At 58.5% G+C, this 17,272-nt stretch overlaps 1 protein-coding gene across 1 annotated transcript; it reads right to left on the bottom strand.

Moving 5' to 3' along the window:
* Nucleotides 1-1,810: 1,810 nt before the first annotated feature.
* RAB11B (RAB11B, member RAS oncogene family) lies at nucleotides 1,811-16,821 on the bottom strand. The gene is made up of 5 exons (XM_032169551.2): nucleotides 16,645-16,821; nucleotides 7,055-7,250; nucleotides 3,975-4,168; nucleotides 3,688-3,768; nucleotides 1,811-2,821 (listed from the first exon to the last, which is right to left on the bottom strand). Exons 1-5 carry the CDS (start codon nucleotides 16,682-16,684, stop codon nucleotides 2,676-2,678), a joined length of 657 nt encoding a protein of 218 aa, XP_032025442.1. The 5' UTR covers nucleotides 16,685-16,821; the 3' UTR covers nucleotides 1,811-2,675.
* Nucleotides 16,822-17,272: the final 451 nt, after the last annotated feature.

Raw genomic sequence — 17,272 nt, 5'->3', positions numbered from 1 at the left:
CAAAATACTCAAGGTGCTTTCTTGCTTAGCACCCAATGCCTCTGTCCACCACGCTGGAGTGCAGTGGCACGATCTCTGCTCACTGCAAGCTCCGCCTCCCGGGTTCACGCCATTCTCCCACCTCAGCCTCCCGAGTAGCTGGGACTACAGGCACCCACCGCCATGCCTGGCTAACTTTTTTTTGTATTTTTAGTAGAGATGGGGTTTCACCGTGTTAGTCAGGATGGTCTCAATCTCCTGACCTCGTGATCCACCTGCCTTGGCCTCCCAAAGTGCTGGGATTACAGGCGTGAGCCACCACACCTGGCCAAAAAAAGGTAAGTTTTATGTTATGTGTATGTTGCCATAATAATAAAAGATCTAAGAACACGTTCTGGCAGAGTGAGCATGACGTGCTTATTAAATCACTGAAATCAGAGTAATTAAACTGGCATTGCTGGCCTCTGACTCTTAAAGGGATATAGAGTATGTCAGTCAGTCCCCACCTCAGGCCTAGCAGATAGTGGAGGCTCTAGAAATATTTGTTGACCTTTTGACTGCTTGAAATTCAAGGTGCTAAGGCCAAGCACGGTAGCTCACGCCTGTAATCCCAGCACTTTGGGAGGTCAAGGTGGGTAGATCATCTGAGGTCAGGAGTTCAAAACCAGCCTGGGAAACATGGCGAAACCCTGTCTCTACTAAAAATACAAAAATAAGCCAGGTGTGGTGGCACATGCCTGTAATCCCAGCTACTCTAGAGGCTGAGGCAGGAGAATCCCTTGAACCTGGGAGGCGGAGGTTGCAGTGAGCCAAGATCGCACTACTGCACTCCAGCCTGGGTGACAGAGCAAGACTCTGTCTCAAAACAAACAAACAAAATACTCAAGGTGCTTTCTTGCTTAGCACCCAATGCCTCTGTCCACCACATGACCTGCCCTGTCCAAACCCAGGGGAATCCATGTCCCTGGGGTCTCCGTGAATGGGCCTTGGAGCCCAGGATGCCCGGGTGCCTCCAATTCTGCCAGTTAGCTCTGTGCCAGGCTGCTCCCTGGGCCTGGAGCGCACCCCTTGGCTCACTCCAACTCCCGTGTCTAAACAGCTCCCAGCGACCTGGAGCTCTTCTGGGAAAAGGTGTCTGCGATCCCCTATCCCTCCAGGCAGGGCAGCCAGAGTCTAGAATCGAGAGGGAATGGTGCTGTCCTCTCTCATGGGTCCCCAGGGTGTCCAGGGTGTGGGCGGCCTCTTCAGCTAGAGGATGGAGGTTTTGGGCAGCTGCTGGCAGCTCACACTGGTCCCAAGGTCACTGCAGGGGTGAGGTGGAGGGAGACGCTGGATCCTGGGAAGAGGAACTCCATGCCACACGTTTTGCTGTCCCTGGCATTTCCCCACTGGGCCCTCCTCCGGTGTCAGTCTAGGGTGGAGACAGGCATCACCAACATCCACTGGGCAAGGCACCCTCGTCAGGACCCCAGGGGAGGGGAGGCCCTGGCAGGAGACAAAGTGATGAACCCTGGTCACTGCCCTTGGCTCCCGTCCCCACCAGGGGGCGCCCGCAGGCCTGGGGTCCTAGGACCCAGGAATTTAAGGTCAAGGACAAGCGGCAGCCTTCCCTCCCTCCCTGCCACAGGGGCAGCTTGGCGAGGGCCCACCCCAACTGCGCTGGCCAACTTCCACGCTGCCCTTGGCAGGTGCTGGGGTCCTCTCGCTCCCTGTGGGGTGGGCCGGGGAGACAGGGGGTCTGGCCTGCATTGGGGAACGTGCAGCGAGAGGGGCCTCGGCCCAGGAGCTGGCGCCTGGCGGAAAAGAAAGAAGACAGAGGCGCAGCGGCAGGTTTCTGTACAGGAAGTCAGATTATACATTTCAGTAATGGGCGGGGTGACAGGGACCGGGCAACAGTGCAGGGGCCACAGGGAGAAGAAGAGATCGAGAGCTGGGGTTTGGCGTAAATCTTACAAAGTGTATAAAGAATCTGTGTTTCTCTACATTAACAAAAACCAAAGGCTACAAGAGCGGTTGTATATACAAAACACGGAGATATTGCTTCACTTGCAAACAGGTTCCAGACCAGATGGGGAGACGAGACAAAGGAGGGGGACAAGTAGGGCCGAGAGGGCGCGTTGCGTGCAGGAGAGGGGAGGGCGGGGGGCGGGCTTCTCCCTGCATCGATCAACAGGCAGAGGTGGGAAGCCTGTGCGAGCTGCTGTGCGCGGAGGAGCAGGTGGGCGCTGAGAGCCCGGGGGGTCCGCCTGCCCGGGCCCCCGCTGCCTGGTTCTTCGGGTTGGCCCAGAGCAGGGCTCTGGGTGGGGGTCAACGGGCTGGCTGGGTCACCCGGCCACAGAGGGAGGGAGGCAATCGCTCCCTGGAGTCGGCCGAGGAAAAGCGGAGAGGCCGGCGCCGTTCGCCAGTCCTCCTCACCTCTGGCCAGCCCCGTCCATCCTGCCGCCCTCCCCACCCCGCCAAGACGCTCGCGGGGACCCGAGTTTCATGGGTGCAGCAAACCGGGGCTTCTAGCTTTTCCCCGGGCAGGACGCGGGTAGCACTGGCTCCTGTCCTTCCTGGGCCCCGGCCTGGCCGTGCAGAGCTCACTGGGAGGGCTGGAGCGAGCCGGCCACAGAGGGACAGCAGGGAGGGGCCGGAGGACACCGTGGCGGGGGCGGGCGGAGGACGTGCACGCACGCTGGGCGGAGGCGCGGGGGTCACAGGTTCTGGCAGCACTGCAGCTTGTTGGGCTTCTGTCCATCCGTGGTGGGCGGCACGCTGATGTCCACCACGTTGTTCCCTGGGGACTCGTCGTGGGCAGCGCGGTCTGCGATCTGTTTCTGTGACACGATGCGGTAGATCTCTGCAAAAGGGGGTGCAGGGGGACGTGGGGTGAGCCAGCACGTGCCCTGCCTGCCGAGGGGGACCCCTCCCTGCAGGACTCCAGAGCCCCTCTCCAGACCCCCACAGCGCCCCCATCACATCAGGGGTAACAAGGACAGGGGCTGCGCACCCAGCCAGGGCAGGACCCACATCTGGTCACAGCCAGCCCAGGCCTCTGGCTCCCTAAGATCAGAAGCGCCCTCCTCCCTCAGAGGTAAACTCCCAGAAGCCAAAAGGCTCCAGGTCCCTGAGGCTACCTGCCTCCCCGCAGCGCCAAGAGTTAAGGCAGGGCCCATCCCCAGGAACTGGGGCCAGGGGGTCTCTGTGTCCCCAATGCCAGCAAGGGCTAGACCTGGTCTGACTCTGGGAAGTGTCCAGGCGGACCGGCAGGTTTAACAAGCAAAAGTTAGGGGCAGTGGTGGAAAAAAAAAAAATCAAACAAACAGGCCAGGTGCAGTGGCTCACGCCTGTAATCCCAGCACTTTGGGAGGCCAAGGCAGGAGGATCACTTGAGTCCAGGATTTCGAGACCAGCCTGGCCAACATGCTGAAATCCCGTCTCTACTAAAAATTACAAAAATTAGCCGGGTGTGGTGGTGGACACCTGTAATCCCAGCTACTCAGGAGGCTGAGGCAGGAGAATTGCCTGAACCTGGGAGGCGGAGGTTGCAGTAAGCTGAGATCGAGTCACCGCACCCTAGCCTGGGCAAAAGAGCAAGACTCCATCCCGCCCTGACAAAAAAAAAAAAAGAAAGAAAAAAACAAGCAAATGAACAAAACAAGCGAAGGTTCTGAGGCCACCCTGCCTGGCTGGTGCCCTACCCACACCCATCCCGTCCCCGGCCACCTGTGAGGATATTCTTGAATGCTTCCTCTACGTTAGTGGAATCCAAGGCTGAGGTCTCGATGAAGGACAAGTTGTTCTTTTCTGGAACAAAGAATACTGCCTAGGTGAGTGGGGAGGCAGGGTGACAGGCTCCCACATGCTCTCAGGGACCCCGCCCACCCATCTGGCCCATCCCCAGGCCACTCCTCAGGGAAGGGAGGCCAGGGCTGTGGCCTGGGGCCTCAACACTGTGAGGGGCCTCCTGCCTTCCAGACACCTCTCTGATGCCTGCGTCTCCGTCCGCTCACCTGCAAAGGCACGGGCCTCGTCAGTGGGCACGGCCCGCAGGTGGCGCAGGTCACTCTTGTTGCCCACCAGCATGATGACGATGTTGCTGTCTGCGTGGTCCCGCAGCTCCTTCAGCCAGCGCTCCACATTCTCATAGGTCAGGTGCTTGGCGATGTCGTACACCAGCAGGGCGCCCACTGCGCCACGGTAGTACCTGCGGGGTCAGGGGCCCATGAGCCTCTCTGGAGGACGACCATGGGCAGCAGCGGCCTCACGGGATAACAGCACACGTCACGCCCAGGGTAGGTCGTCCACGGCCGAGCCAAGGGGCAGTCATTGTGGCCTCAAGGGAAGGGTGTGTGTCTGGAGGCCCCAGCGCTGCTCCCTGGATCCAGCTCTGAAATGTGGGGGTCTCAGGAGTGAGTTTGGGAGCTGGAGGTAGAAGATATCATGAGGTCATCAAAAAAAGGGAAGAAGGGGCTGGGCGTGGTGGCTCACGCCTGTAATCCCAGCACTTTGGGAGGCTGAGGCGGGCGGATCACTTGAGGCTGGGAGTTTCAGACCAGCCTGGGCAACATGGTGACACTCCATCTCTACTAGAAAAATACAAAAATTGGCGGGGCACGATGGCTCATGCCTGTAATCCCAGCACTTTGGGAGGCCAAGGAGGGCGGATCACCTGACATCGGGAGTTCGAGACCAGCCTGACCAACATGAAGAAACCCCGTCTCTACTAAAAATACAAAATTAGCCAGGCATGGTGGCACATGCCTGTAATCCCAGCTACTAGGGAGGGTGAGGCAGGAGAATCGCACCATTGCACTCCAGCCTGGGCAACAAGAGCGAACCTCCATCTCAAAAAAAAAAAAAAAAAAAAGGCCGGGCGCGGTGGTTCACGCTTGTAATCCCAGCACTTTGGGAGGCCGAGGCGGGTGGATCACGAGGTCAGGAGATCAAGACCACGGTGAAACCCTGTCTCTACTAAAAATACAAAAAATTAGCCGGGCATGGTGGCGGGCACCTGTAGTCCCAGCTACTCGGAGAGGCTGAGGCAGGAGAATGGCGTGAACCCGGGAGGCGGAGCTTGCAGTGAGCCGAGATTGCGCCACTGCACTCCAGCCTGGGCGACAGAGCGAGACTCCGTCTCAAAAAAAAAAAAAGGAAAAATACAAAAATTAGCTGGGTGTGGTGGCATGTGCCTGTAATCCCAGCTACTCGGGAGGCTGAGTGGAAGGATCACTTGAGCCTTGAAGGCCGAGGTTTCAGTGAGCCGAGATCACGCCACTACACTCCAGCTTGGGGGACAGAGCGAGACAAAAAAAAAAAAGGTGGGGGGCGGGGAGAAGGAAACAGCAGCAGCACAGAGAAAAGGGCACTGCCTACCATGCAGGGCCAGACTCAGCCCACTGAGGAGACAGACACCCACTCTCAGCACTTTGGGAAGCTGAAGTGGGAGGATTGCTTGAACCCAGGAGTTCAAGGCTGCAGTGAGCTATGATCACACCACTGCACTCCAACCTGGGCAACAGAGCGAGACTTTGTCTTTACAAATAAATAAATAGGCTGGGTATGGTGGCTCACGCCTGTAATCCCAGCACTTTGGGAAGCCGAGGCAGGTGGATCACGAGGTCAGGAGTTCAAGATCAGCCTGGCCAAGATGGTGAAACCCCGCCTCTACTAAAAATACAAAAATTAGCCAGGCGTGGTGGCAGGCGCCTGTAATCCTAGCTACTCGGGAGGCTAAGGCAGGAGAATTGCTTGAACCCTTGGGGCGGGGGGGCAGAGGTTGCACTGAGCCAAGATTGTGACACTGCACTTCAGCCTGGATGACAGAGTAAGACTCTATCTCAAAAAAATAAATAAATAGGCCGGGCACGGTGGCTCACACCTGTAATCCCAGCACTTTGGGAGGCTGAAGCGGGCAGATCATGAGGTCAGGAGATCGAGACCATCCTGGCTAATGCGGTGAAACCCTGTCTCTACTAAAAATACAAAAAATTAGCCGGGCCTGGTGGCAGGCGCCCGTAGTCCCAGCTACTTTGGAGGCTGAGGCAGGAGAATGGCGTGAACCCAGGACCCCGCCTTTGCAATAATAAATTAAATTAGCCAGGCATGGTGGTGCACGCCTGTAGCCCCAGCTACTCAGGAGGCTGAGGCAGGAGAATCTCTTGAGCCTGGGAGGTCAAGAGGGCAGTGAGCTGCAATTGTGGCACTGCACTCCAGCCTGGGCGACAGAGCAAGACCCTGTCTGTCTCCAAAAAAGAGGAGGCGACAGCCAGGCACGGTGGCTCACGCCTGTAATCTCGGCACTTTGGGAGGCCGAGGCGGGTGGATCACCTGAGGTCGGGAGTTTGAGACCAGCCTGACCAATATGGAGAAACCCCATCTCTACTAAAAATACAAAATTAGCCTGGCGTGGTGGCATGTGCCTATAATCCCAGCTACTCGGGAGGCTGAGGCAGGAGAATCGCTTGAACCCATGAGGCGGAGGTTGCAGTGAGCCGAGATCGCGCCATTGCACTCCAGCCTGGGCGACAAGAGCGAAACTCCATCTCAAAAAAAAAAAAAAAAGAGGAGGTAACAGAGAAACAGATGTACCTGAGGGATGAAGGAGATGGGAGGGGGCCCAGAGGACCTCAAGACGGTGGTGGGAATGGCTGGGGGGCTTGGGAGGGGTCCAGAAAAAGGCAGCTGAGTGGGTCCTGGTGGTCGGGAAGCCTTTGCAGGGAAGGGGAGCCAGGCCCAGGTGGGATGACAGGAGGCGTGTGGGACAAGGTGTGGGCACCAGTGAGAAGGGAAGCTGAGGGAGGAGGAAGGCTGGGATGCTGGCTGGGCAGGGGCAGGGGCAAGGCGGAGTGGCCTGAGCCAGGTCCTCACTGCACTTGGTACCCAGAGATACCCTGGTGTGGCCAAGGCCGGGCGCTGGTCAGCCTGAGGGTCCCACGGCGCATGGCTAAGGTGTTCTTCCAGCCTCACTCCCTGCTCTTGGGAGCACACTCTCCCCTTCTCCTGCCCAACTCCTACACATCCTTCCAAGCCCACACGCTGCATGCCCACACCCCCGAATCTCGGCGTCCCTGCCCAGGCTGCTGACACGCACGCGGAGGTGATAGCCCGGTAGCGCTCCTGGCCGGCGGTGTCCCAGATCTGCGCCTTGATGGTCTTGCCGTCCACCTGGATGCTGCGGGTGGCGAACTCCACGCCGATGGTGCTCTTGCTCTCCAGGTTGAACTCGTTGCGGGTGAAGCGCGACAGCAGGTTGCTCTTGCCCACGCCCGAGTCCCCGATGAGCACCACTGGGTGGGAAGGCGAGGTTCTGTGAGTCCCCACGCTCCACCCACTACCGCCCCCACAACCTTCCCGCCGGTTCCCTGGGTGCTGCATCAACACGGCTGCGAACCGTGTGGAGGAGTCAGAGATGCCTGGAGCCCAGAGCCTGCAGGCGCTGTGCTAAGTGGTGCAGAAGTGAAGGAAAGCTCCTGCCTTCCAGAAACAGCCACTGCGGATAGCACACCTGCCTGTCTCTGGTCCTCAGAGCAGGGCTGTCCCAGCTGGGGCAAGGGGACCCAGGCAGCCAGGTAGGCAGAGCGGCTCGAGACCCATCAACCCTGAGCCTCCACCTGCAGCCAGACACAGCTTGAGAAGGCTCCTGAGCGGGGTGACCTTGGGCAAGTCACTTCACCTCTGGACTACTTTTTCCAAATGTGTGAACAGGGGGGCAGTCACAGGAGGAGGAAGTAAGAGCAGGCATGGCCAGGCACGGTGGCTCCCGCCTGTAATCCCAATGCTTTGAGAGGCCAAGGCGGGCGGATCACTTGAGGTCAGGAGTTTGAGACCAGCCTGGCCAACATGGTGAAATCCCGTCTCTATAAAAAATACAAAAATTAGCCAGGCATGATGGCTCACACCTGTAATCCCAGCACTTTGGGAGGCCGAGGCGGGAGGATCACGAGGTCAGGAGATCGAGACCATCCTGGCTAACATGGTGAAACCCCATCTCCACTAAAAATACAATAAAATTAGCTGGGCGTGGTAGCGGGCGCCTGTAGTCCCAGCTACTTGGGAGGCTGAAGCAGAAGAATGGCGTGAATCTGGGAGGCGGAGCTTGCAGTGAGCAGAGATCGCGCCACTGTACTCCAGCCTGGGCGACACAGCGAGACTCCATCTCAAAAAATAAAAAATAAAATAATAATAATAATAATTAGCCGGGCATGGCGGCTACTGTAGCCCCAGCTACTCAGGAGGCTGAGGCAGGAGAATCGCTCGAGCCCAGGAGGTGGAGGTTGCAGTGAGCCAAGATCGCATCACTGCACTCCAGCCTGGGCAACAGAGATTCTGTCGCCCCCCACAAAAAGAGCAGGCATCGCACAGGAAGGGATACGAGTGGGCAGCTGTCACGGTTGTTGTGGTTTCTGGTCAGGGCGTGGGAAGGGTCACTGCTCCAGGTAGGTGACAGGACATGAGGATCTACTCTCACCTCAACCCCCACCTCTCTTGGTGCAGCAAACCCACATCCAGCTTCGGCACAGATGGCTGAGTGGGGAACAGGAATGTGCCCTGAGGACGCAGCCAGGAGGAAAGAGCCTGCAGCCACCTCCCACCACCCCTGTCCCCAGGGTCAGGTCCCCTGCTGAGCTGCAGGGAGCTCCAGCCAAGGCCAAGTCCTCATTCAAGGGGCAGTCCGCGCGGCAGTCCATGAGTGTGCACAGCTCCTCACAAGTCTCCAACACAGGTATGCATTGTCCCAGGAGGTGGGTGCACGGCAGAGCAGCTTGCCAAGATGCAAACCCTGGCCCAGAAAGGAGTCAGCGCAGCACGGACAGAAGGGAGATGAGGGTTTGCGGGCAACAGCACCCAGGGACAGGGGGCCTGAGCCCAGTCGACACGGGGTGTGCAGCAGGCCTGTCTCATGCTGGCCAAGGAGCACCAGGAACGCGTTCCCTGAGCAGAGCAGGTGCCGGCTGGTCAGGCCAGGGGTGAGCTGCTTTGTAAACTGTTTCCTGTCCCAGCCATGGAAGCACTGTCGCTACGGGCCCAGCCACCCCAGGCTCTGGGGTGGGGTCTGGGTGAGCTGTCTCCAGACCCAGAGCATACCATGTGGGGAAGATCAGTGTGTGTGCGTACACTTGAATACAGCCAACCAGACGCCCCAGCCAGAAGCCCCGTGGACCCCCAAGCGTGGGCCTTGGGCCCTGGCACCTGAGGGTGGGTTGGCTCAGTGGCTTGGTCACCCCTGGTCCCAAGGAGTTAGGGGGCATCCACTGAGGATGAGGCTTCCTTGTCCGGGCAGAGATGGGCATGGCTGCTGCTCCTGAGCTCGGAGAGGTGCTGGCAGCCAGGCTGAGCCCTGGCTGACCCAGAGGTCTGCTGGCCCCACCCGGGACCCCTGCTTCATTGAGGGAGCAGGGCCTGGAGCCCCCCAGGCAGCCGTCCTCTGCCCTTCCCCTGGCCACACTGCGGGGCTGCACCCACACGCTTGGAATTTTCCCTCTAGAAAACATTCTCTCCTGACCCAACTTCCTGCCTCGGGCACTGGAAGGTATCGTCTACACTCACTCATTCCACCTCCTGTCCCCCAGTCCTAGAACTCAAACCAAGCATGCTTTTGCCCCCACAGTCAGCGTCAGCCTCAGCCACCCCCACTCCCCTGGGCCTGTGCAGCAGGCACCCAGCCAGCTCTCCCTCCTTCCCTGCCTTCAGGGGCTCCACACTCCGACTCCTCTCCTCACAGTTACTCCCACTCAGTCTCCCACTCCACCTTCGAACCTCAGGGAGCCTCAGGACAGGCATCTCTGTCCACACCCAGTCCCCAGGTGACCCCGTCCAGGCTCATGGCTGTAAATACCAGCCATGGGCTGGTAACTCCTATGTTACCTCTCTCCCTAGAAGCCCAGACTGGCGTGCTGTCTCCTCAGGGGCCCCAGGCCCCTCTTACCCAGTAGAGCAGAGCCAAGCTCCCAATCACTCCCTAAGCCTGCTCACCCACCCCTCACCTACCCTCCTTATCTTGGTTAACTTTGGCTTGGTCCTACCAGGCACTCACGCCAGAAACCTGGAGTCATTCTTGACTCCTTCCTTTCTCTCGCATCTCAGAGTCAATCCTTCAGCACATCCAAAACAGATCAAAGAAAAGGGAGGATGAGGGGTGCACCCCACCATGTCTCCCTGGGCCATTCCATTCCAGACTCTCAGACCCTGGAAGGTATTGTCTGTGCGGTCCCTGTGTTCACGCTCATCACCAACCAAAAGGCTGTCCTCCTGCAGCAGCCACCAGAGGGCGCCCGGGAGTACAGAGCCGGGGCACCTCCCTCCCTCCCTCCCTCCTCTGCAGGCAACCCTCCGTGGCCCCCACCTCCCGCAGGGGAAAAGCCCCCGTCCTCCCCACTGCCCACAAGGCCCTCCCCTCCTCCCTCTCGCCTCCTGGCTCACTCTGCTCCAGCCACACAGGCCTCCATGCTCTTCCCCCAACACGCCAGGTGCGATCCTGCCTCAGGGCCTTTGCACGGGTTGCTCCTGCTGCCAGAAACGCTCTTCTCCAGGCACCCACCTGGCTCCCTCCCTCATCCCCTTCGTGTGGCCCCTTAAATGCCACTTGGCCAAAAAGGCCCTCCCTGCTATGCTACTAAAACTCTACTCTCCGAATTACCCTGCTCCCTGGCCCAGCTCTTCCTCCGTCACTCTTGCCACTCTCTCACCTGTCAGGTGGCATTTATCTTTTGCCAGTCTGCTCCAAAGGCAGGAATCAGGTCCTGGCACAGTGCTTGGCACACAATAAACACCCAAGAAAATGTCTGTCAAGTGAACAAACAAAACGCCAAAGAGGCTGGCAGAGCCTCCCAGGCATGCCCCCTGCCCCATACCTAGAGGATGCCAGGTCACCACCCTTGGGCCACAGGTGAGGAGGGCAGGATCAGGCAGCCCCTACAACCCCACCTGGTACCGCCTCTGGTTGGCTGCTTGGAAGGCAAGAATAACAAGAACAAGAATATTCGATGAGCCTGTGCTAACAAAGCTCTTGATGTGCATTACTTCGCAGAAGCCTCATGTAGCCCATTTTTACAGATGAGGAAACTGAGGCTCGGACGGGGAACGGGGTGCGGGGCAGAGCAGAACCCTGAAGCTATGTATGTTTGTGGGCTCGCCCTCACCTCCCAACGGTGCTCCCCAAGTGACTTGTCTGGAGCCACCGCCTGGGAAGTGAGCCAGGCAGGATTTGAACCCAGGTCTTCTGTATCCACAGTCCAAGTTCTTCCTTCGCAACTCACTGCCACACTCACTGTCCTACCCCAAACCCCTGCACGTGGCTCGGGAGTCGTGGTTCTGCCTTATGGGGTGGGCATTGAGGCTCTGGGCACCCCAGCTCTCACCGCATGGGGCAGCCTTTCCCCCTGGGGCAGCCAGCAAACTCCTACTCATCCTTCAAGACCTCTCGGCTCAGACCTCTCCTCTCCCCAAAGACCACTGCTTGGCCTGGCGTGCAAGACCTAAGACAACGGGGCTGGCATTCTCTCACGTCACCATGGGTGCCCAGCACAGGGCTACCAAGTGGACTTCAGAGAAAGACGGAAAGATGGCCGGGTACAGTGGCTCATGCCTGTAATCCCAGCACTTGGGGAGGCCGAGGCAGGCGGATCATTTGAGGTCAGGAGTTCGAGACCAACCTGACTAACATGGTGAAACCCCGTCTCTATGAAAAATACAAAAATTAGCCGGGTGTGGTGGTGGAGGCTGAGGCAATAGAATCATTTGAACCCGGGAGGCAGAGGTTGCAGTGAGCCGGGATCGTGCCACTGCACTCCAAGCTGGGTGACACAGTGAGACTCCATCTCAAAAAAAAAAAAAAAAAAGAAAGATGGAAAGAGGTGGAGTGAATGTAGGCGTGTGGCCCAGCACCTCCCAACCAAGCCAGTAGGGATGAGAATTGGCTCCCAGGCCACTGGGGGCCAAGATGGACTCACTGTGGGGGCTCCCATCTACACCACTCTACACCACCAACCTTAACCGCCTTTCCATGGCAGCTATGGGAGCCTGGCCAAGGCCAGGGAGGTCTGCTCAGTTCTCACGTCCTCAGGAAATAAGACAGGAAACTCGGGCCCTGCCCAGGCATTCCTGACACCCTCACACCATTCCAGCCTTGCCCCAGCTGTACAGCCTTAGGGGCTCCTCAGCCCCGTCAGTTTGTCTGTTTTTGGTTTTTGTTTGTTTGTATTGAGATAGAATCTCCCTCACCTAGGCTGGAGGGCACTGACACAATCTCAGCTCACTGTAATCTCCGCCTCCTGGGTTCAAGAGATCCTCCTGCCTCAGCCTGCCGAGTAGCCGGGATTATAGGCGTGCACCACGACGCCCAGATAATTTTTGTATTTTTAGTAGAGATGGGGTTTTGCTATGTTGGCCAGGCTGTCTCGAACTCCTGACCTCAAGTGATTCACCCACCTCGGCCTTCCAAAGTGCTGAGATTCCAGGCGTGAGCCATGGCACCCAGCCCCATCAGTTTTGCCCTCAAGCACCTTGGCCAGGCTGGGTCCCCAGTGCTTTGCAGGCCTCAGCTGTCCACATTCTCAGGGCTGCCCCAGGGACAGATGTAAATATTATCATTCTTCCTGAACAGCTGGGGACACTCAACCCAGAGTGACCAAGTCAGAGCAGCAAAGGCCAAACGGCCACTGAATAGATCAATGGCAGGCCAGGTGCAGTGGCTCCCGCCTGTAATCCCAGCACTTTGGGAGGCCAAGGCGGATGGATCACTTGAGCTCAGGAGTTCGAGACCAGCCTGTCAACATGGCGAAACCCCGTCTCTACTAAAAATACAAAAATTAGCTGGGCGTGGTGGTGGGCACCTGTAATCCCAGCTACTCAGGAGGCTGAGGCAGGAGAATCATTTGAACCCGGGAGGCAGAGGTTGCAGTGAGCTGACACTAAGCCACTGCACTCCAGCCTGGGTGACAAAACAGGTGAATGGCAAAGAGGCTGAGCTGCCCAGCCAGTCCCTGGCACTGGGTGCCCGATGCAGAGAGGTGGCCAGCGGGGCAGCGGCGGGGCTGGTCCAGGATGCAGACTGGGAATGAAAACGTCATTGTCTAGGACACAAGCAATCTGTTGTCTTGGGGAAATAAAGAGCCCTTGAGGACACAGCTCCGAGCATTTCCACAGAAGTTAGTGGCTTCACTGGCTGGGAAGCGACCCCCCTACCCCAGACACGCCACTTGGCTGACAGAGCAGGCAAGCCCAGTTGGCAAAAACAAAGAACTGGCACCTCTGAGAAGTCCTGGGTGCCCTGGCCTGCTCCATGACAGTGTGGTGGCCCTGGGGGCCCAGACCCTAATGCTCAGGCAGACTGAGAGGCCCTTCAGGGGAATGGTGCCCCCATTCCGGCAGAGCCTGGTGGAGCCAAGCAGTGCCCCATCCCTCCCCTGGAAGCTGGTCCTAAGCATCCTAGGCCCCAGGGACCGGCACTGGGGGCCACTCTTGTCTCAGTTCTTCTCTGGGGAGGTGTACAGAGCCAGGGCACTGGAGGGACCTCCATTCTAAATGGGGAAGATGGTATGTGTGGGTCCCCAAACAGCAACTGGAACAGCAGGCCCACTGTGAGGTCTGCCCAGGCTTGAGGGCTGGGAGCTGCCTCGGGAGCCTCAGCAGAGAAAGGGAAGCACCAGGCAGGCCCGTTCCCTGGGGACAGGGGCCACCTTGTCCTTGGGCAGGGCAGGGGTGGACAAGACCCAGAGGACAGGGCCTGGGGCAGCTGCGGCCTGTTTCCCCCACTACCCATGTCCTCCGGGGCCAGGTGAGCCCTGATTGGTCAGGGCCTCTAGGGCAGGGGAAGGGCTCCGAGAGGGCCTCAGTGGCCCTTAGGGACACAGCTGCACCCATGGAGCCCCGAGTCCATCAGAAAAGAAATCTGGGGTCCCACGGCAATTAGTGACAGGCTATGAAAATGGCCCGTGGCTAAAGGAGAAAATGTTAGGAGAATAAATGTGAGGCTCTATAATTAGGTACAAATCAATAGGGTCATTCCTGGGGGAGGGAAAGAACATTCACGGAGGAAAACAAACGGCACATGGGGCATCACCTGGGGGATCTGCTGGCCTTGGCCGCTGAGGTCAAGGGAGCCAGTGTGTGATGTGGCCACCAAAAAAAAAAAAAACAAAGGCAGTGGCCAGGCGCGGTGGCTCATGCCTGTAATCCCAGCACTTTGGGAGGCTGAGACAGGTGGATCACCTGAGGTCAGGAGTTCGAGATCAGCTGGCCAACAAGGGGAAACCCCGTTATCTACTAAAATACAAAAATTAGCCGGGTGTGGTGGGTGCTTGTAATCCCAGCTACTCAGGAGGCTGAGGCAGGAGAATCGTTTGAACTCGGAGGCAGAGGTTGCAGTGAGCCGAGATTGTGCCACTGCACTCCAGCCTGGGTGACTAGAGTAAAATTCTGTCTCAAAAAAAAAAGAAAGAAAAAAAGAAAGATAAATATTGAAAGAGAATAGAGGAGGTCCTCTGATGAGGCACAGCTGTGAAGGTGAGACGGCAGATGACCAGTTTGGGAAACGCTGACCTTTTGGGTTAGATTTTTGCTATCAAGTGGCTTCAGAAGGTCAGCAGGGCACCTGCTAGACTCAGTAAAAGGAGGCCAGTGTGGGGAGGGCAGCGGGGCAGGCACCCCCCACCCCTCGCCACCCCACACCGCCTGCCTGCCAAATGCCAGATGCCGCAGAAGCTAGATCAGTGTTTCCAGGAAGCAGTCTCTGCAGACGAGTCCCGGGAACCACACAGCCTCTCCGTTGCTCCTGACCCAGTAACTGTTCTGCTGGGAATGCACTTCAAGGAAATAATCCAAAGGGCAAAACCATGACTTGGGCAAACACTCGGAGCTGGGTCATTTAACACAGCAAAAGGGCGAAAATAACAAGGAGGGGATAACCACAGAAACCTGGACGGGGCACGTGGGGAGCAACACCCCTGCCCTGGCAGTGCCACATCTGGGTGGGTGCCCAGCTAGGACATGGGAGCAGCTGCCTCAGGGTGGGCTGAGTGGAGATGGCACCCGCTCAGCAGGATCCAAAGTTTAGTTCCCCTGTTTCCAGATGGCCCTTTAGAATCCCAGTCTCCAAAACCCTTCCAAAGCTTCCTCCTGCCATGAGGGCGAGACCTTGGGCCGGTCACCTGCCGACCACAGAACCTCACCCACCAGTGACATTATCAACCTGTGTGCAGCTGCCAGAGCCCTCAGTGCCGAAGGACGACTCTAGGCCCTTGCAGAGGCACTTCCTCTCCCTCTCCTCGGAAGGCTTTCACCACAAGGACAGCCCCGGTGGGGAGACCTCTGCCCCGTTCCCCACAACCACAAGACGCTGGATGAGACCAGACACAAGGCCCAGCTAGACCTGGTGCAAGCCACAGAGCACACTCGGAGGAACGGCTCAGCGAGGTGAGGATAACAACAGCTGATGTGGGACGCAGGTCCTCATAGAGCTGGCCGCAGGGTGAAGGCACCTTGGATCCAGGGGTTAGCCCTCAAGGGCTGCCATTGTCAGCCAGGGAGCCCTTCAACCAGGGCAGACCACTAGGCCAAAGTGTAGCTGGGCATAGAAGGCTCAGCTGAGAAACAAGGGACTCCAGCTTCCTCCAGCTAGAGGAAGCTCCCCAGCTGTCACCAAAGGGGCAATGGCTGCCTGATCTACCTAGGCCTTATTTGATGCTCCTAGAGCCCCCTCAGTCTCTCGGGGAGGGAAGACCCTCCAGCAGCCTGGCTGGGGCCCTGGCCACCAGTGCGCACATGTTGGAAGAAGTTGGTCTAACAACCCCAAGTCCCAGATGCTGGCCACAAGCCCCCTAAGACATGCTTCCTAAGTAGTACGGCCTACAGGTGGCCTGGGCTCAATCGGACTCCAACAATTGTAAACTGTGTCTTTGTCACTCTGGGCCTCAGTTTCCCAATGTGTAAAAAGAAAGGCTGGTTAATATCAACCTCAAAGGGCCGCAGTGAGGATTTTAGTTAATTCGCATAAAGTGCTCAGAAAGTGCAGGTACTGGCTTAGCGCTGTTGAGAGTTCTGAGTGAAGAGATGGAATTCTTGCTGCACACACGGGTATCTTTCCACTCAATCCCAGCTTTGCACCCCAATCCAAGGCTCCTACCACCACACACCTCACCCCCAGGCCCTCATCTCGGCCCAGCCCCCATTGCCTGCCCCGCCTCTCCCGGGCCCCACCCCCAAACACGCTGCCCCAATCAGGACTGGCCTCGTGAGAGCCCCGCCCCCATTTGCCCAGGCCCAACCCACCTCTTGGTCACGCCCATCACGCCTTAGACCCGCCTCTAAAAACCCCGCCCCCATCCCGAATCACGCTTTCAGCCCAGCCCGGCCCGCCAAATCTTGGGAAGGCTCCACCCCCTTCGGAGGCCCCGCCTTAACGGCCTCTCCCACCGCTCCGGGCCCCACCCCCTCTAGGCCCCGGCCCCGCCCCGGCGCATCCTGGGTCCCCCAGGTCTCTCCGGGCCTCCGGCTCCGTACAGCCGCGCATCCTAGCCCGAAGGTGATGCTGCCCGGTTGGCCCCGGCCTTCTGGGCTGCCTGACCTGCCGGGCCCCAAGCCCCGGGCTCCGGCCTGGGCCCAGCGGCCTGGAGCGCGGCCTTGGCCCGTCTGCCCGCCGCCTCGCCGCCACGACTTCGCCCGTCTGTGCCCCACCGGCCGCACCTTTGAATAGGTAGTCGTACTCGTCGTCCCGGGTCCCCATTGTCCTGGCGCTTCCGGCGGGATCGGCGACTCCGCAGCCCCACCACAAACACCCGACGGGGGCGGAGCCGGCGCCTCGCAGAGCGGCGGTCGAATGGCCTATCAGCGGCGAGTGGAATAGCGACGGGCACCCAGCGGAGCCAATCAGAGATGGAAATAGTGCTCTGAGGGCGGGCGCCGCTTGGTATCCACCCTCCTCGCCCTCGGTGTCCTGGAGAAAGGCGGAAGGAATGCGGACCTTTTTGAAGTGACGGGCGCACCAGCCTATCAGGGGCGAGCGTAAGAGGGCGGGGCGGAAGACTGCAGGAATGAAATGGATTGACAGACCAACTAACTAATGAGAGGCTTGATTGAGAACCTACCCGACGATCAGAGGACCTGTCCGGGAAGGGAAATGGGGCTACGTCCAGGTGATGCTACGATGCTTAACGTCCCGATGACGTCATAGGTCAGCGCGCGCTGCCATGGTCACCTCCCAAGCCCATAAATGACCATTTCCGGGGACCTCAGCGCTGGGTCCCCTTTCTCGGTTGCAGTTTCCATCTCTATATTGGGACTCATTGGGTTATCCTTCTGTGCCTCAGTTTCC

Source organism: Hylobates moloch, unplaced genomic scaffold, assembly GCF_009828535.3.
Source record: "Hylobates moloch isolate HMO894 unplaced genomic scaffold, HMol_V3 SCAFFOLD_12, whole genome shotgun sequence".
Taxonomy (NCBI): domain Eukaryota; kingdom Metazoa; phylum Chordata; class Mammalia; order Primates; family Hylobatidae; genus Hylobates; species Hylobates moloch.
This window is presented reverse-complemented; position numbering and strand designations above follow the sequence as displayed.

What these genes read in the sequence shown, in the direction of transcription:
- RAB11B (XM_032169551.2), bottom strand. Translation starts at nt 16,684, where the DNA reads ATGGGGACCCGGGACGACGAGTACGACTACCTATTCAAAG. An exon ending in GTACGACTACCTATTCAAAG is followed by an intron (nt 7,251 to 16,644) that starts GTGCGGCCGGTG and finishes CTTCCCACCCAG; the next exon opens with TGGTGCTCATCGGGGACTCG. An exon ending in TACCGGGCTATCACCTCCGC is followed by an intron (nt 4,169 to 7,054) that starts GTGCGTGTCAGC and finishes CTGACCCCGCAG; the next exon opens with GTACTACCGTGGCGCAGTGG.